Source organism: Vigna umbellata, chromosome 4, assembly GCF_029865625.1.
Source record: "Vigna umbellata cultivar VRB3 chromosome 4, Vumbellata_1.0, whole genome shotgun sequence".
NCBI classification, from domain to species: Eukaryota; Viridiplantae; Streptophyta; class Magnoliopsida; order Fabales; family Fabaceae; genus Vigna; species Vigna umbellata.
The window spans coordinates 67,678,318-67,698,786 of record NC_142168.1 but is presented as its reverse complement, the minus strand read 5'-3'; the positions used below and the strand labels follow the sequence as shown (position 1 = coordinate 67,698,786).

General features: G+C 30.7%; 2 protein-coding genes across 2 annotated transcripts; one reads left to right on the top strand and one right to left on the bottom strand.

Annotated features, from left to right (window-relative positions):
• Window positions 1-4,653: 4,653 nt before the first annotated feature.
• Window positions 4,654-12,362, top strand: LOC148201041 (zinc finger CCCH domain-containing protein 48-like). The gene is made up of 9 exons (XM_088113709.1): window positions 4,654-5,407; window positions 6,016-6,111; window positions 7,254-7,343; window positions 7,513-7,614; window positions 9,258-9,404; window positions 9,532-9,651; window positions 9,729-9,788; window positions 11,212-11,309; window positions 11,679-12,362. Exons 1-9 carry the CDS (start codon window positions 4,991-4,993, stop codon window positions 11,821-11,823), a joined length of 1,275 nt encoding a protein of 424 aa, XP_087969835.1. The 5' UTR covers window positions 4,654-4,990; the 3' UTR covers window positions 11,824-12,362.
• Window positions 12,363-15,673: 3,311 nt separating this feature from the next.
• On the bottom strand, window positions 15,674-19,511 carry LOC124844122 (sorbitol dehydrogenase-like). The gene is made up of 6 exons (XM_088114052.1): window positions 19,295-19,511; window positions 19,105-19,172; window positions 18,616-18,852; window positions 16,943-17,233; window positions 16,486-16,673; window positions 15,674-15,992 (listed from the first exon to the last, which is right to left on the bottom strand). The coding sequence occupies exons 1-6, from the start codon at window positions 19,410-19,412 to the stop codon at window positions 15,800-15,802; spliced, it is 1,095 nt and encodes a 364-aa protein (XP_087970178.1). The 5' UTR covers window positions 19,413-19,511; the 3' UTR covers window positions 15,674-15,799.
• Between the last annotated feature and the right edge of the window lie 958 nt (window positions 19,512-20,469).

Here is a 20,469-nt window from a genome sequence, read left to right as displayed (position 1 = left end):
TGTGTGGAGTGTGTTGTATCATGATATTTTAATATTCTATGTTTGATTCTTTTTACAACACCTTATCCTTTTTGTATGTTTCTTTTTGTTTGATTGTTATTTTTTATTGATTATTTGGATAATGATTATTTGGTGAGTATGTAAACAAAGAACGAAAACGTATCGATAAAGCATATATCAGGGGTGATATTCCAAATATATAGTTAGAGTATAATAATTAGTTTAATATAGTTAGTTTACGAGAAAACTTTATGTATATTTTTAGCTTTTGGAATTATAAATAATATATATATATATATATATATATATATAATATTTTATATTTACTTAAGTTTAATTGTTCTTTTATATTTTATATTTACTCATTTTAATTGTTTTTTTATATTGATTTTATGATAGTTTTTAATAGTGTTTAAATGAGATGTTACAAAATAATATATGTATATTTTTTTTTACATTGTCTTTTCATTTTTACTATTTTTATGAAAATTTTAAAATTAAAATAATTATTTTATTAATTTTATCTTTAAATAATTGTTTTGTTTTAAATTCAATCGTTCTTTTATTTGACAACGTTTTTTTAAATTTAATTATTTTTCTATTATAAAATTACCTTTAAAATAAATAAATATTATTTACACTAAAATTATAAAAAGTTATTTGTATATAAAACAATAATAATAGTAATATTTTTATTTTTATTATAAAAAATAACATGTGGTGCATATATTTGTATTTTCAACCGCAACAACAACAACAACAATAATAATAATAATAATAATAATAATAATAATAATAATATATAATAATAATAATAATAATAATAATAATAATGGAGATGATACAATAAGATAAAAATCTGCAAGGTACTAGACTAAACAAATTAGCTTTGATCAATAGTCATCGTGATAAGATTAGAAAAAATAAAATTGTATTTGTAGTTTTACATTAAATTTATTGATGTATTCCAGAAAATTTAATTGATTGTTTTACAATAACCTTTTTTAAATTCACTATATGTATTATTTTACTCTAAAATTGACTGCTCAAGTAAAACAAAAATTAATTATATTTCAAACAAAAACTAAAATTCAGCCTACAAACGAAAAGTGACTGATACTATTAAAATGTATAGACGATAGACGATAGACGATAGATATTAGATTATAAGAATTAAGGATATTTTGCGCAACTTTAATTATATTAATATATTTTAGTTTTAAAATTTGAAAAAAAAATTAATATAATTTTTTAATTTAATTATGCTAAATATTGTTATGTGTTAATTGTGTTTTTCAGTTAATATTAAAATAAAATTATGTTAAATAGAATAAATAATTTATATTAAAATAAAATATATTTAACACGTTAAAAAGTTTAATATAATTAAATTTAAAAAATATATTTATTAATTTTTAAATTTTTGTAATTAAAACATGGCACTTAAATATTAATGAATTTTAAATTTAAACTAAAATTTAAAGATTAAATACAAATTTAATCTTTTTAATTAATTAAAAAATGCAGAAAAAGAGGTATTACTATATTTATAATTATTAATTTAAGTGCGATGTTTGAATTAATTAGTAGTGAAGAAAAGTAAGCAGTTCTATTACTTGTTTTTTATTTTAGAATTGATGTTTTGGAATTTAAGCTTCTTGTATTTCTAGAAAATTAGTGTTGCATTCTTTCGCAATAGAAAATTAGTGTTCTATTCCACAGTCACCAATCATTTCTATAGCTAAATACAAATTTGATCTTTTTTTAGTTTCGAGAACTTTTGACAAGTCATCACTTTCTCACAATTTATAAATGAGTTAAATATGTTTTTAGTCCATAAACTATTGGTCGTTTCTGGTTTTCGTCCCTCTTTTAAAATAAGGTATAATTTGGTCCTCATTCTTTTCGAAACGTTCGTTTTAGTCCTCGAAAACTAAACACTGTTTAAAAATTTGGTCTTCATTTAGCAACAAATGAGGACTAAAACCAAAATTTCGAGCAAACGTTTCGAAAAGAATGAGGACCAAATTATTGTACCTTACTTTGAAAGAGGGACAAAACCAGAAACGGTCAATAGTTTAGGGACTAAAAACATATTTAACCCTTTATAAATATTTAAATTAGTTTAGAGATGAAGGAATTGGTTTGAACACATGGATGATAATAAGACGAGATGAGTGTGAGTTTGACTATAAGAGAAGAGGAGAAAACACATTATTTTATGATCAACATTGTTTTAATATCCTAAGGCTTTAACATTAATAAAAAAAACCCTAATCACTACCCACAGTGAATGTCCTAGTCTCAAATACACAAAATATTGTAACTAAGAGCATCTAATGATATCTTAACAATATATAACAATTCAAATTCATTTCTTTTGTTGCTAGCACTTGTTTTTAATTATAATTATAATATCATTTTAAATATTCATAATCCTGCACATGATTCCAAAGTGTTATATACTTTATCACTTTACTAACTCATTATTTTTTTCTTTTTTTCTTTTACTACATCGATCCCTAAATAGCACTATCTCAAAAAAAATATATCATACTCTAAAATTTTAATACTTATCAAAACCCTAATTACTACGCATAATAATAAATGGGCAAATCCAAGTACATAAAATATTGTAACTAACTCAAAATATTTAGCTAATAATATCTAATGATACCTTAACAATATCGTACTATTTTTTAAAACCCTTTAATAAATTGTTTTAACTTTCAATATTTATCTTTCTTTATAAATATTAAAGTTAATTTTTTTAATAATAAAATATCCTAAAAATAATAATGAAGTGTGAGGTAGGGTATTAAAAAACATTTTCCATATGATTTAATTATTTCAAAGGTCCCTATTTGTGCAGATTTGTGTCAATTATTTTTGATAGCGCTCAATTGGGTCCCTATTTATGTAAAATTGAGTCAATAAAAGTGTTTGCCGTTAATTGTTGTGGACTACGTTAAATTTCTTGTCTAGTAGCATGCTGAGATAGTATTTAATGACCACGTGGCACGGTGTTACCTGGAATTATTTTATTTTAAGTTTAAAATAAGTTATATTTAATAAATACAGTCCTGGTAAATGAAGAGATTTAAAGCTCATAAATGTCTTAACCATTCTAAATCCAACCATAAATTAATTTCCTATATTTTTGCTTCCATAGTCAATCAATTCCATAATCTCATCAGATAGAGAAGAAGAAAACCTAAAAATGGTTGAAAAGAGTTGATCCACCCCCTCACTTCCTCTTCTCACCACTTGCTGACGCCCTCTCCCTCTTCGGCCGCCCTACACACCACCTCTCACCTCTCCTCCACCCCTAGAACCGCCTTCCTTTTCCTCACCAACTCCAACGTCACCTTCTCCCCTTTCTGGGAAACCTTCTTCTCATCCTCCCACACCCACCTCTTCAACATCTACATCCACGCCTACCCCCAAATCCAACCGCCTGACAGTGTTTTATATCTTAATGTAGATGACAACATAAAAAAACCTAAGGGAGAATTTGATCTCGATCACATGGTGGGTTAATTAGTTAATTAATATAATAATGAAAATTTGTTTTTTACTTTTCCTGCTTATGGCTTTGGCTTTTGGGTTTATGAACTTTTAGTGTGTTTTTATTGATAAGAAAGAAATGAAAAAAAGAGCCAATTTTTCTTCTGTGATAATTTATCTCTTAGTGCTTAATTGGTTGATTTATCTCTGCACTTGATTATTGAATTCCTTTGGTAGTTTTGGCTCTGGGTTTAACGGGTTTTGCTCTAGATCGCTGCTGTGGTCACCCAATTCTTCACGCACGCCACATGTTTGTAAATTTGTCTCAATGGTACTATCCTCTCTCCACTGCCACCCTATTCCTTACACTGTGATAACCCAACGCCATACAACACCTTTCTCATTCTCTTTCTCTATCTTTTCCACCTTCAAATTCTCCTCCACTCTCTCATCTTCCACTTCCGCCACTCACCACCCTTTCCCCCTCGACTTCTCCCCCTCCCAACTCCTCGACCTCCTCTGCAACCAACACTGTGCAATGTCTCGATGATGGTTTTGATTCAACTCAGAAGACTATGCTTCAGGAGCTACCCACAGTGCACTTCACAGCTAAAAATTTACCGATTCCATCGAAAAACCACTGATAGATGACCCCAAAATCATAAAACCAAATTTCATCCACAACTAATTTCTCACTATAACCCTATTTTCTCCCAATTTCAAACCAGAACAACAAACCCACGAAAAACCCTATTTTCTCCAATTTTCTCGCACACTCAAAATTTGATCTCAAAATACCAAACTTAATCCTAATACGTTTTAATTTCATTTCCAGTAATAAATATATTGTTCTATTTTTATTAAGTTAACCACATTTTAAAACGTAATGAGTTGTTACTGTGTCACGTCGTTATTAAATACTATTTCAGCATGCCACAACTCAAAAAAACGTTGGACTTTATTAACTTAATTTTACATAAATAGACACATAATTAAACATTTCTAAAATCCGAAATAACATTTCATATAAATATAAGAAAAGCTCATGTTATGGATAAATGTAGTTTCCACACTGTGGCGGGTCATACTCAGGTCAATTCCGTAATTCTATGTCTTTAGAAAGCACTGCTTACGTACGTGTAGTTCCCAAACTCTTTCCCGATTCATTAGACCGCACCAAATTTACGTCTCTCTAACGAACCCTAATCTCATCAATTAGGGTTTCTATTTCCCACGAGCTTCACTTCACTTCACTCCCGCTTGATGATCACGCTATACATTCCCCTACCCTCCCAATATTTCTGAATTTCACTCGCGCATGCTCCAATCTTTTCCCCAATCACAACCCTCCCTCGGTTTTTATTCCAATTGCACAGGGAGATAATCAAAAGCTCTTCACAATTTCATTCCCCCTCTCCCTTTCAATCCCGATTAACTCGATCAGATAAACGCACTCTAATCACAGACTCTAGCTCGCTCGATCATGGACGTGGATGGGGGCACCAAGCGTGTGTACAACCGTCTCGGCGGGGACGGGAAGCACCAGAAAGTGTGTTTCCACTGGCAAGCGGGCAAGTGCAATCGCTACCCGTGCCCTTTTCTGCACAGCGAATTGCCCGCATCTTCCCACTCCAACGGGGCCTCCTCGAAGCGTGCGTACGACAATTCGGGCTTATCGGGATTCTCGGGCCAGCGCGGACGCCCCAATTTCAACAACACGTGGGGCCGTGGCGGGGGGCGCGGAGGCGGCGGCGGTAGAGGGGTGGTGGTCAAGGCGGAAAAAGTTTGCAATTATTGGATTCAGGGGAATTGTAGTTATGGAGAGAGGTGTAAATTCCTTCACTCTTGGAAAGTGGGAGACGGGTTTTCTTTGCTGACACAGCTCGAAGGGCATCAGAAGGTACAAGATAGATTCTATTAAATATGGGATTGGCACCGCTGAAGATAGCGGTAAAGAAAGTAATCTCAATTAATTTTAAACTAAAAAAGGAATCTTAATGTTGATTTGTTGTGTATGTGCGCGTAATAGTCTGATTACTTTACTGATATCGGTTTCTTATCCATGTGAATGTAATATTGACCGTTGATTTAGTTTACTCTATAAAGTGAGTTGCTCAGCTTGGAGGAACTGCGTCCTATACCATATATTATAAAGTATAGACTCTTCTTGATACTGAAAAGTTTTAAATCACGGTTGTGATTGCAGTTTTGTTTGATCCTTGATGTTGTGAGAAATTCCATAGAAATGTGGCTTAGCTGTGGTGACTTTGGACCTTTCAAGCATGTCCTTGACATCGTATTTATCGTTGGATTCTACGATGTCAGTGTGATTAAATTCTAATTGTGTTTTAAATGGTGGTTGTGTGGCTGCATATGTAGGGTTAAGTGTGAACTGAGCCCGGGTTAATGTAGGCTTTGTGAAATGTTGATATTTGATAACACGTTTACTAGTGTGTGTTTCTGTTATTGAAGTTGATGGTATGGGTCTTGGTTTTGTTGAATGAACAGGCTGTGAGCGCAATCGCTTTTCCCTCTGGTTCAGATAAGCTGTATACTGGAAGCACTGACGAGACGGCAAGGATTTGGGACTGCCAGTCTGGAAAGGTGGTAACTATCAGTGTTTTGCTCTGTTTTGTAATGCCAATTGACTCAATTTTAAATTTACATACAACTTCTCATTTCCCGCAGTTGTGAATAATAGATATAGAACATGGTGCCTGAGAGATGATATCTCTCAGAAGATCTAATTATTTATATAAATTAAGGGTCTGAACCAGAACTATAAAAGGTAGACCAAAACTCTACACGTGGAACTCTATGTGACTGACAGTTATAAACAACATACAACTTTTATGAAGTTGTGCAAAATACAATAATAACCTTTTCTAACTCTTCCTCTCAAGCTGGAGCATATAGGTTGTATGCACCAAGCTTGGAAACACAAAGACCTCTCAAAGTCTTAGAGCATTCACAAGTAGATCATTATTGGAGTTGATATATTCATTACTAATTTACTTGGACAACAATTTCTCTTGAACAAATGACAAGCAATTTCTTTGTGTCTGGTTCCTTATTGAACACGTGATTAGAGACAATATGAAGTTCTGCTTGATTATCACTGTACAATTCATCTTTTGAATCTCACAAGACTTCAGCTTGTGGATAATTTGTTTGATCTACCCAAGTTCACAAGTGATCGATGTCGTTGTTCTGTGTATTTCCTTTATCTTCATACCATAATCCTTGTCCTTCTTCTTTTTTAAGGTATATGTTAATGTGAACCACAACATTATAGTGGGCATCACGATGAACTTGCATGGATTGACCATCAACATTAACAAAATAGTTGTTAGGTCTAGTGATGGTGAAAAAAAGGAGCTTCACAACAATGCTTCTATATCTCCTGGATTTGAAAAAGGTTTTCCTTATTTTATCGTTAACATGGATATGGGTCCATATGATTATAAAAACGAGCTTCATAACAAGGCTTCTATATCCTTGGAGTAGGATAATTTCTTTATTACTTTCAAGTTTGATTTTGTTTGTTTGTACAAATCAAAGCATGTAGTATTCTGTCTCTTTAAAATGATTACAATTGACTTCAAGCTCCTCTTCTCTCTATTTTGTTTTCAAATTTCAATGTGTGAAGTAAATATTGTATTTTTCTTTACTTCTTATAGGTTCCTTTTGAGGTTGTTGAAGAGGTGAGATTGATTTTGGTTTTCTTTTTCCTTGTTCCTTTGCAGTGTGTAGGTGTGATCAATCTCGGTGGTGAAGTTGGTTGCATGATCAGTGAAGGCCCCTGGGTTTTTGTTGGGATACCCAATTCTGTCAAGGTAGGAAAGAGCAATAGGCATCTCTTTTGTTTTTCTCATATTTTGTACCATGTAATTTTCAAATAAAATACATCTCTATAATTTAGTGAAATGTTTTTTCTATGGTATGTTCTTTTCACTGCTCGTTACATAACTGATGTTCTTTTGGTTGATGACATTGGTGCTACAGGCCTGGAACACTCAAAATTTAATGGAGCTAAGTCTAAGTGGCCCAGTCGGACAAGTTTATGCTCTTGTTGTAAACAATGATATGCTCTTTGCTGGTACACAGGTAATTATTTTCTTTATCTTTGACAACGATTTGTTTTGTTCAAGTCATGATTTATTTTTTTCACCCAGTAAGTGGCCCTGATTTCAATTCTGATTATCTTTATGGTGCTTGGGATCTGTTGGATGAGATGAAAAAGTGCATCTTACAATTGTATGGATTAAACTTTTTAGTGTTTCATCTTACAATAATGTTAGGGAACTAAAAGTGTGGCACTACAGATGGTAGTGTTTAGGTTAATTTTAGGGCTGATGGGTGAGGCTGACATAGGGCAATGAAGGCATTAAAGGAGAAACATTTAATAAGACTATTTGCCTTTTACCTTGCCATTGATACAATTTTGTAAGTGCAATATTTTTGGAGAAAAATAACTAGGAGAATCAGTGAGGTATGTCTGGTAGTGGGGCCTTGTAGGGAAAGGGAAGGGAGAGAATTAATATTTTTTTAAAATTAAGAGTTATATGTTACTTATTATTATTAAAAGAATCAGAAGATTTGATCATTTAGTTTCTGATATTCTATCGTTTTATATCTTTCCTTTTTTTTATAAAAATGAAAATATTAATTAAAAATGGAAAATTCTCCTTTTTTCTTTTCCCCAAATTGCACTCCTATACATACCTTAACTGTCAGTTTGTTTGCCATGAAAAGAGAATAAATGCTTTGAAGAGCACTGCTTTTGAAATTTGCAATTGGTTTGGCAAAAAGGAATTAAGAAGAAATGAACTGAAAGTATGTTACTCTTCATTTTTTCTTAAATAACTGAAGAATTCCCTGAACAGGCATTGAGAGAGTTTTTTAGTTGATTTCTTCTTTTTCTATGAACAGTTTTATTTTATTTTATGAAGAAATATGTATATAATACTAAATAATAGTAATAGTAACAATAATATTTATTTTATTTTATTTTCTCTTTCTTTTCTTTTATATTCTCTTTATTTCTTTTCAACCAAACAACTTCAATTTTTAGTCATTTCTTTCTCTTCCTTGCTTTTCTCTTTCACTCAATTTCTTTTCTCTCTAACCAACATAGCATAAAGGAAATGAATGGAAAATGAAGGACGATAGGATTGTAAATAGTAAATAATTATCTCATAGCACAAGTCTTATGATGTAAAGGATTGGATTGGAGCTTTATAGCACTGACTACTTGCTAATAAAACAACCCAGATTAGTCTTTTAGGCCATAAGAAGTTCTGTCTAATGCCTAGTGGCGCTTGCGCATGAGGTGTGACAATTGTTTTTAAGCAATTGTCAGCTGGATATGTGGAATATTCCTGATTGCTGGTGGATATCTTGGCTTGGACTATAGGCCATTGGTTATGCCTAAGGAGGATTAATTCGTGATGCGGAGACTTGATACCTTGAATCTCATTATTTATGTGAAGGGTTGTGTTATGATCTCAAAGCATTAACTATTAAGGTAGTTGGATGGCTTTTAACTCCTAAACAATGAATCAATTTATGCTTGTGTGATCTTGGGAAATATTTTCAATGAAACTCAATCAAACATCTTTCAAAGCCCATTGTATTTTTTTTTATTATTGAAAATGAGAACAGAACACCGAAGAAAAAGTTCTGACTTGTCTACACATTTGGAATACCATTTTAATTTTTAATCTCTAATGAAATAACTTCTATTGCAGGATGGATCTATATTGGCATGGAAGTTTAATGTAGGTAACAACTGCTTCGAGCCAGCTGCATCACTTAAAGGTCATTCTCGTGGTGTTGTTTCACTAGTTGTTGGTGCTAATAGACTTTACTCTGGGTCAATGGACAATACAATAAGAGTAAGTTTTATGTGTGCTCTTTGTCACGTGTCTTGTCTGTTTTCTTTGGACACTTTTTAAGCAATGTTATAATAGGGTTTGGTTTGTTAATTTGACACATTGCTTCCAATTGGTTGTTGTCCTTCAGGTATGGAACCTTGAAACCTTGCAATGTATACAGACACTAACAGAGCACACATCTGTTGTGATGTCTGTTCTCTGCTGGGAACAATTCCTTTTATCTTGTTCCTTGGACAAAACTGTGAAGGTTGGTTTTGCAAAATTTACTTGCTGTATATGTATTGACTACATGTAAGTTCTGCAATTATTATTTGATTTCTGCAGGTATGGTATGCTACAGAAAGCGGAAACTTGGAAGTGACATATACTCACAATGAGGAACATGTATGAATTCTATTATTTACTTTTCCCTTGGACATTTGATTTATTATACTATGATGTTTGAAATGTTGATATCTCATATTTGTGTGGAATCAATTCTTAGTTCAGCAATCAATGATCCAGCCACAACTCCTCTTGAACTGAACTCAAATTTTCACAAGATGTATGTGGTCTAGAAAATATAAAAAATGTGCCTAAGTTTCCGATCATGAAAATGACTCTGGGTAGTTTTGCTTTTGCATACAACTGGATAGGGACTTGATCAGAAAGGGGCATATATATGTTGTAAGCTTTCCTTGGTGATAATACTATTCTAAATATTTCAATCCTCAAAAATAACGAGGCCTCAAGACAAAAAAGTGACTTGAATGTTGATATAGTAACTCTTTCAAAGCATGCTTGTGTGGAGCATATGTAATAAGTGTTAAGCCATAGGGGAAGAAGTTTTGGAGCTGTACTGAAAAACTCAAGTCCCTCGATGACTAGAGATAGTGTAAAATACAATGTATAAGTAGGGTAGGAACAATCCTCATATTATAAATTGGCTTTGTAGGGTTGAGTTAAGTATAAATCATTTTTGTAAGATGGTGTCAAAGCCCATTATAGATTTCATTAAAAGGGATAAATAGGGGAAATCCTTACATTACCAATCAGTTTTGTGAAGTTAAGCTTAAACCAATTTGAAAGATGATATCTCAGTCAATCTTACTGTTAGAATATTTACCTTATTTATCATTGTTGGAGTATTTATCCTATTTATCATTGTTAGAGTACTTACCCTATTTATCATTATTGTATCAGAAGTTCCCTATTTTGTATTTGAACTTTCTTATATATAGAATGAGAGTGGGAGGGATATTTCAAGCCTTCTAGAATTATTTTACAGTTTCAATCTCAAGTCTTACATCCATTGAAAGAAGTACGATTTATAAATATGACGCTCACCATATTTCCACATACCAAGAGTAAGTGTCGGAAAGAAGCACCATCTCTTCTAATCCTTTAACCCAATATATTACTTATGAGAAAAAGGGTACCAAAGTAAATAGAGGGGGAGGGCAGTCCAATATTTGTAAGTATTTTATATATTGTAATTAGAAGAATCTAGGAGGGTGAGGACATAGCCCATGCCTGTCCCCCCTGCATCTGTTACCGCTGCATTACTCCACTCCACCTACTTTCTATTTTTTCGTGCACTCATTTGCTGCATTATTATTTTCAAGGTTTATTACTTTTTTGTTATAATATAACTGTTTCTTTCACTGAATAAAAATGAAAACGAAATGGAGTTATTATTTTTTCATGGATGTATATTTAGATATCCTTAACAGTAATTACTTGCACTTGAAATTTGGCTGCTGGGATTTGTTGGTGTGTGATGTTGTGGTGGCTTTCATTATTCTGACGATGTTTTATATGTGTGCAGGGCATACTTACCCTATGTGGGATGCATGACTCACAAGGCAAGCCCATTTTGTTGTGTGCTTGCAATGATAACACTGTGCGCCTCTATGATCTGCCATCGTAAGTAGTTGATTTCCTGTTCATGCTCTCGTTTGGTTCTCTTATCTCCACTAGAGTACAAACCACTAAAATAATTGCCCAATCTGGTTCTCTACAAAACTGAATTATATGGTTTTTACTTCTATATGTTGCAAGTGGAATTAATGACTTGCATAATAAATTAAGCTTGTTTTTTTAATACATCCAAATGATACCCAAACCAGTTATCATGTCATATTAAAATGAGTAACAGAGAAATACACACAATGCATAGAATAAATTTCAATCTAGAGAAATAAGAACATATATGTCTGTTTGTACTTTGTGGTGGAAATAAAGTTTACTTCGTATTCATACTCATTATTCAATGTTTGCCCCATTTCTGTTCAGATTTGCAGAGAGGGGTAAGATATTAACTAAACAAGAGGTACGAGCGATGCAGATAGGGCCTAACGGCATATTCTTCACCGGAGACGGTACTGGTGAAGTAAGAGTGTGGAATTGGTCAGCGGAGACAACCGCTACCGTCCAATAAAGTGACATTTACAATATGTTCCGTTTCAATGTTTTACTAGTTTCTTCTGGTCTTCCTTTTTGTAATCGTTTTAGCTGCAAGAAGGGAATTAAGGCTGAGGTCGGGAAGAGGCAGAAAAGGAGAGGTAAAGGGATTGTATGTAATTTAAGTTTGCGGAAGTAGTCTTGCGTTTAGAATCTGAGCTTTGGTTTTAGTGTTGAGTGGATATCCTTGGCGCAAAGCTGTGCTCAAGTAGGGCTTTTTCTATTGATGCTTGTAACATTTTGTGAATTCACAACATTATTTAGCATTATTCCTTAACACTTCCATATGCGTATACATACCGAATAAACGTTTGTTACTTGTCATTTACAAGTAACTGGTCTTCTTTCATCTGCTGTATTATTTTTCTGGTGATCATGAGCTTGACGAAATATGAACACGATAACTGTTGTTTTCTCTTTTATTTGTATAATTAGGAGGTATAGTCCCTTCTTACTCAGTCGGTGTATTTTTGGAGTAAACTGGTGTCTTTAGTTGTGATTTGATGTTCATTTGCAGATTGGATTGTATGTGTCAAAGCTGATTGTGTTAATTTGTGTATCTTAAATTGTAGTTATCTTTAATTTGTTTCCTCTTATTAATTATAATCTTTCTTCCTGGTTTTGAAGCCATAATTGTAGTACCAATTACTTTTGCTATTATTATGTTGAGAGCAGTAGAGTGGAAGAAATGAGGAAAATATTTCAAAAACTGTTACAATCGTTTTTCTCAAATCAAATGTGTGCTAATTAAGCCAACAAATCATTAATGTCAACTTTAAAAATAAAATAAATTATTTTTTAAATTAGAAAACTTCTAAAATTACTTGTAAGTTTAAGGAGTGAAAATAATTGTCAATTTTAAGGTCAAATAAAATTTATTAGACTTTAAATATTAATTTCAAATTTGGAGAATTACCACTATTTTATTTAAATTTTAGAAACTACAAAATTATTTTAAAAAAAAATTAAAAAGTAACTTTTCCTATTATAATTTTAGTGAAACATGCGATTCTTAACATGAATGTTGCTAATGATGTCAACTGGTGTGACATTATTAATAATGTGAAAAGAAATAACAATATTCTCAAATAAAGAATTCAAAATAAAAAATTAAAATTTAAAAGACTAATGCTATGTTTGTTTTTGGGAGAATACTGTTGTGGAAATAAAAGCAAGTGCTCCTTTAGTTTGTATTTAGTGATTTTCAGAAAAAAGAGAAGACGAATTTATAAGACATGAGTGTTTCAGCTAACCCTAAACAATGTGAAGAAATAAGAAAAAAGCTATATGAAAAACAAAAAATTACAGCTTAGTCCTTGCTATAATCCAGTTTATTTGAATCACATATTCGATCATGTATAATGTATAATAATTATTACATACTAATAGAAATATAATTCGTAATTTTGTTTTAATTAAGTTCATTGCTCAATGAAAATAATGTTTTAACCACATACAAGTAAAATGTAGAAATAAGTATTTATAATTTATATTAAATTAATTTTCACGAATAAAATTGTAATGTTTCAATTACTTCTATTAAAACATTATTTTTTTTATCACTCAAAAATCATTTTCCACTTTCTTTTCCGTCATTGTCATAATTTTTTACTCCTCAATTAAACTTTTGTTATGTATTGTTTTTTGGGTTATTACTAGTCTCTGGGTCAACAACTACTACCTTTGACCATAATCGTAAACTTCTAAAGTCCATTTATTCCTGTAGAGCTATAGTATACGACATCACCATGCATAGCTACAATACAGCCCTTTAAATCATAATATTATAATTCAGTATTGATGGCCCACAGGGTTTGGTCGTTACATGCATTGAGAATGATAGTTAATAAAATAAATAAATAAATAATAAATAAATAAATGGAATGTTAATGACCCAACTCTAACTTTTGATGATGACAGCTTCATATGGACCACTCCAAAATGTTTGATTTCATTTCGTGTATTATTGCATTTCACTTCTCGCATTCAATTCTTTTGGCCTTTCTGATTCGGGGTCTAATACTTCAATAATTGCAATGAAGTCCTGTTTTTTGTAATTCTAAGCCACATGAAGCCTCCTAGGAATCCTATATATTCCAAAAATGAAAAAAGTATTGATGTCGACCCAAGTTAACATGCTATAATTAATTTTAATTAATACACCTTTTGTTTAAGGTATTTTCATAATTTTCATATTTAGGTTTAAAAAAAAAATTCATCTTTAATTGTTCTCGCTAAAATTACGTTGTTATTATTCTGTTTTCATTATCCTTGTTTTTAATTTAATTTGTGTTGTTTATATTTTTATTGCTCTCGATACGTTTACGGGTATTTATAATTTGATTTGATCTATTAAATACAGTTTGATTTGATTTGATTTATTTTTATTTTAATATAAAGTTTAAATAAAACTAAACCAAATCAATATTTTGTGATTTGATTTAGTCTGTAGTTTTCTTATAAAATTGTTAAATATTATTTTTATTATTCTTAATCATTTATTTAAAGACAAACACTAAAGTACTGAGATTATGATAAAATTGTTTAAAAATATTAGTTAATCAATGAAAACTTCTTGTTAGTTGGAGTTTCCATTTTCTTATAAATTTAACCTTTTATTCGTGTGCTTCTATTCATTTTCCATATAAAAAGTACATTTAGATTTATTAGCATAACAAATTTATTTCTAAAGAGTTTCTAGCACATTTTACAAAGATAAATTAAGATAAAAAGTAGTTTAATTAATTTTTAAATCCTTTATAAATTTAGTATTTTCAAATCAAGTCTTTATTAATTTTTTTTTCATCTACTGAGTACTCAAAATTTTCATTATTATTGGTACCATAGATTGATTAAATATTTAAAGTGGCAAGTAGAGTGCTAGAGTGGATTAACCTGACCCATTACGACTTGAATTAAAAATGAGTTAAATTAACTTAACTCATTTTTTTAATAAACAAAAAATTTTGTAATTGAGCTCAATCTATGATGAGTTAAATAAATTGACTCATTTATTGATATTTTATTTGTCTAATTTATTTTATATATTTATTAGAATACAATCAAAATAAATTAATTCAACTCATTTTTTTATAGCAATACAATTAAAATGTTTATATATTTTATCAAACATTATTATAAATATACTAGTTGAAGTTTATAATATCAACTCACATAATTTAGTAAACAAGTAAAATAAACATCAAAATTATTTAAATATTATTAAATAATATTTTAATTTTTAAAAGAATGAAATTATCGATCTATATAATTAAAAATAATAAATAATTATAATTAAAAAACTAATGAAAAAGTATTAAAAAAATTATTATTGTTAATAGATTAAAAGTCAACATACCATGACACTTTAAAAAAATTGATTTTTTTTAATCTAATTCAACTCAAACCTATGGTGAGTTAGTGTAAGTAAGTATTATTGAATTGCTTTAACTCCTGCCGCTTGATTGATTTTCTGAATTTTTTTTGAAAAAAAAAACTGATTAGCTACTAGTGAAATTGGTGAAATTTAAAATATTTCTGTTGACTTTATGCTCAAAATTTAATAATTTATTAGTTGTGCTTTTTAATCGGTTTAATTGTATCCTCATTGGGTCAGTAACATAACGGAACTAAAATTTGAGTTGAATCGAAATTGAGATTTTGAGTAGTATTCAAATTATTTGTGTGCAGCATTCATGATTCTTAAGAACCAAGAATGAAGATTTAATCTCTCAATGACTGATGAAAGAATTTGAAGGTTTACTCATTCACAAAGCAAAGGTTTCACCTCATAACTGAATCTGTAGATGCTGCAGTTACCATTCACATTTTCACAAGTTCTTCTTGGAGCCACTTTATTCATAACCCAAGTGATCATTACATTGGTATTTAGCATGAGCATGAGCATGAACATGAACATGAAAGTATATGATTTGTTCAAAATAAGACAATTTCTAAAGATTGAACATGACCTTGATGGCAGTACCACCACGAGCACTTGTTTCAAAAGCTTCTTCCACTTCCTTTTGAGAGAACCCAAACCTGTGAGTTATAAGGGGTTTTACATCGATTTTCCCACTCCTTAGAAACTCAAGACAAAGAGGCCATGTGTTCATATAGCGAAAAACTCCAATCACATCAACTTCCCTGAATTATGTATCATAAACCATCACTACCAAATGTTACACATCATAACTTTTTTAAATAATCAAATTGTTGTATCTGATATACGTAGTCTATGCATGTATCAAATACTCTAAAACATAACATAAGCTTTTGTTATTTAATATTTTAATAAAGGATAAATATCTTTCAAGTCTTTAAATCTTAATGTAAAATTGGAATTTGTCCGGATTCCAAACTTGGATACAATTTGGCCTTCCAGCTTAACAATAAATGAATAATCATTTTAACTCAATTGCATTAACTTTCTTTTGACGTATCAAGTGAGATTTGAATTGTTTACATCGTTTAACACATTTTAGCTCAAATGTTAATATAAAATACCGTTTAACACCTAAAAAAATTAAGGTTAAAATAATTATATTCTTTCCCTTTTAAAGTTTGGAAGTTAAAATGTATCAAAGTTTCAAATTGAGTTAAAATCACATTTAACCTTTTTAATAAAATCAACAGATACCTTGCTGCTGCAGGGGTGAGTGGGACAGTCATTTCAGAATGTCCCATTCCCACTAGGCAAACTTTGCCACCAGGCTGAGTAGCACCCAATGCTGTAGACATGGTTTTGTCAAAACCAGCACAATCAAAGGTAACATTTATAGAAGCTCCCATAACCTTTTGTATCAGCTCAACTTCTTCAGCCACATCCTGCAAAGCAGTGCATTTAAAATATGGTTTCTTTGCTATTCATGGATGCACACAGAAATGCACAGTGAATATATAAATGTGTCACACAAACACATTTAAATGGATTTCTTTCAGAACCATATTGCGGAAACCATGCACTAAAACCTGACAACTGAAGATAGAGAGTAACAAGTGGTGATCCAACAACAGTTCTTTCAGGGAGAAGAGCATATTAAGTGTCAACAGAATATATAGGAAATGATGAATGGAGACATAACGATTCTAAATACCTGAATGTTTGTTGAGACTTTAACAATGTCATCTGCACCAAGAGATTTTGCAACAGATAAACGATAGTCATCAACATCAACAATGACAGTCTTGGGTGCTCCGAAAGCACGAGCTGCAAGCAGTGTAACAAGTCCTATGGGTCCAGCTCCCATGATCAACACATTGGTTTCTGGTCCAATATTAGCTCTCCTACAAGCATGAATACCAACACTTAAGGGTTCACACATGGCCCCCTCCTCTAGGCTCACGTTGTCTGGAAGCTTAAAACATAGGTCTGCAGGATGCACTATCTACAAAAGAGAAAAAGGAAAGTCATACAAGGGTTTCCATTGGAGTTCACAAATGGCTATAATTATTATTTGTAATTTACTAGTCATGGTCACATCATATGTACATGATAGACTACTTGATAACCATTATTTCATACTTAGGAATATTCAGCAGAAGAGTTCAATTCCAATTACATGCCTGGAATCAGAGTAAGGGCAGTTTTAAATAGAACACTTTCCAATGCAAAAATCATAATTCACATTGAAGAAAATCATATTCAACATTAAATATCAAACTTGACAGCATATTATCCTTGCAACTTGAGTACATTCTTGCAAGTTTTATTCGTAACATTTTAAGCAATATGTATGGTTCAAAGCTTTGTGTTCAATAAATATTCTGTAAAGCAATCATTTACGTTGTTATAATGTTTCTGTGAACAAGTGATGAAGATTATCATATGGAAACCTGATGATACTAATACATACAGCATGGTAATTAAGATACTAAGATGGTATCCGTGATTTTAATTCTCGATTGAATATAACTATATTCACTAATTATAATTTTCGAAACCTATTAATCAATTGATATTTTCTAACAGACAGTAGATTCCATCCCAGAATAACCAGATGTCCATCTAGACAAACAATTCCTTGGTTTATAAAGGCCTCAGCTTGATTTCAAAAGGCATACCCTTCATAGCACAGTTGTGGAATCAAGTATCCAAGTGCACAAAGTTTGCCACAATTTGGTGTTAAAACTCAAAATAAAATAAATTTTCATTTTCAGTTCCTTATTATAGATATTTGATAAATCAAAGGTGGGGGAGAAATTGACAAAGAAACTTCCAACTTGTAATTGAGAGTCATTGACATGAAAACAGTTGGTCACCAGCTTCATTTCAACATTTTACTTGTTTCTTCAGAAATTCCATGAATTTATTTATGCTTAATCTGGAATAAAATCACAACATTTGAGGATATTCTACGCGAATCTCTCATGATGAGGCATACAAAGAACAGTCTCTTGGATATAATATACAGGTGTCATTCTATGTGTCCTTTTAGATGGTCTGAATTTACACATTTGTAAAATGAAAAAGCATTTGTGAAACTATAATGATGATTTGTGCAGACATTTATAGAAACAGATTAGAACAGATCACATTACCTATTCATCGCATGGTTTTAAAATTTTTCGTCTACAATATTAGGAAGTTAGTGTCTTGATAGGATTTTAAAGCAGTTTTGTTAACTGATTCTATACTTAATGGCATGAAATTTGACTTGAACATGTCATTGTTTCTTCCAAATTCTTATTATTTCAAAAGCCATGTATATTTCAAGTTGTACATGACTGAAAGAATAATACTTTTGAGCATCTGTGAATTGTTTCAAACCTGATTAGCCAGGGAACCATGAACTGGTGGAGTAGCAAAAAACTTCATTTCATCACACAAATTATATCGACCCTGTTTGCAGTGGCCGCATCGCCAGCAACTGATCCCAGGTTCAAGCGCCACACGGTCACCAGGCACCAAATTGTTTACCTCACTACCAACTTCTTCTATGATCCCAGCACACTCATGACCAATTACCATTGGTTCCTTAACTATGAAGTGTGCACACCTCAGTGTCTGAAATGTAAACGAAACAACAAATTTGAAAATTTTCACTGGAGAGAACATAGATAAATGCAGGAAATAACCCCTGCAAAGAAAAATTTCAACCTAAGCAAAAACTTATATCCAAAAAATGCCAAAAATAAATAAATAAAATTAATCTAATCAATCATAGATTGCTTAGACATAGATAATCAAACTCCTCCAACACAACTTCATCCCTTCTAATCTCACTATTGAAAGTAGATGCAACAGGACTATATGTACCTTGAGGTAGTGAACATCACTCCCACAGATCCCAACAGCTTTCATTCTAACTCTGACATCATGGGGTCCTTCCAAAACACAAATGATTTGAAAATAATTGAAAATGGCATTGAAACATCATCTATAAAAGGATTTGAAGACAGAAAAAACCAGATTGAAATGATTGAGTTAATTGTGGGAAACTGAATACCTAGAATAGGAAGCTCGAAAGGTTGAATCTTGAGATTGTTTATACCCAGAAGCCAAGCAGCCATATTCTGCTCTTTGTCTTCTCCATTATCATCAATTGACATTCCTCCCTTACCCATTTCCCTTCTCTTTCTAATCTTTAGCAGCTTTCTATGATAGAAAGATTTCTACTTTCAGTTATGACAAAGTGATCCCTGCAGTGAACAAAGATTTATTTTTTCTTTCCTATGTTGACTAGTACATTTGTTAGATTCTCTTTTTGTTTTATATACTTAAAATTTACAATTAATAAATATTTTAGTTTATGAAATATAATATATTAAATTTTATAATAACACGTTTACTGTGCAAATTATATTTAAATGTGTAACCATATGTTTTGTTAAAATAAACATTCATTTTTGTTTAACCATTATTTATAGTAAGTATGTTTATTTTAATAATTACATTGTACTTTATATTATGATAAGTAAATAATTTTTAATAAATAGATCTAAATTTAAGTTTACAATAAATAATTATGATATAGTTTCCATTACTGTAAATTTATTTTAAAAAATTACTAAAATTTAATTTGCAAATAAAGATAAAGATATTTTTTTTATGTGTATAGAAAAGGTATAATAATAATAATAATGTCTAAACTAGTGAATAATTACAATCTTCAAATCTTTAAGTGTATTTTAATTCTAATTTGTATAAGAGTTTATTTAAATGGTGATCTAATTTTATTTTTTGTTATTGACAATTTCTCTTAAAGATATAATGAAATTTTATTTAGAGATATAAATTAAAGAACAAAGTTAAAAGAAATAGAATATTAAGAATGTCAAATACCATTATTTAGATATAAGTGTACTTTAAGATGATAGAGCAAAAACATTTTTGGTAGTTATGAGGATTGATTGTAAAATTGAAAAGAAGTAACAAATATTGAAAATACTTATATGAGAGAGTGGGAATAGTAATAAATCATAACTTTATTCTCCAAGTTATATACATTATAAGAGAAATGTAGATACTTCATGTACCTTATATAACATACTTTCTACCATTTATTTTATACATAGGTCTTATTACTGATTAAAAATTATTAAAATTTAAAAAATAGCGAATTTCATGTATTATTTATTTAATTTCACTTATGACTTATAATTTCAATATACTTTAACTAAT

Coding starts and splice junctions, on each gene's coding strand:
- LOC124844122 (XM_088114052.1), bottom strand. CDS start 19,412: ATGGGTAAGGGAGGAATGTCAATTGATGATAATGGAGAAGACAAAGAG. Junction 18,853..19,104: donor GTGATGTTCACTACCTCAAG/GTACATATAGTC, acceptor TTTACATTTCAG/ACACTGAGGTGTGCACACTT. Junction 16,674..16,942: donor AAGTCTCAACAAACATTCAG/GTATTTAGAATC, acceptor ACTGCTTTGCAG/GATGTGGCTGAAGAAGTTGA.
- LOC148201041 (XM_088113709.1), top strand. CDS start 4,991: ATGGACGTGGATGGGGGCACCAAGCGTGTGTACAACCGTCTCGGCGGG. Junction 9,405..9,531: donor CAATGGACAATACAATAAGA/GTAAGTTTTATG, acceptor GTTGTCCTTCAG/GTATGGAACCTTGAAACCTT. Junction 9,652..9,728: donor CCTTGGACAAAACTGTGAAG/GTTGGTTTTGCA, acceptor TGATTTCTGCAG/GTATGGTATGCTACAGAAAG.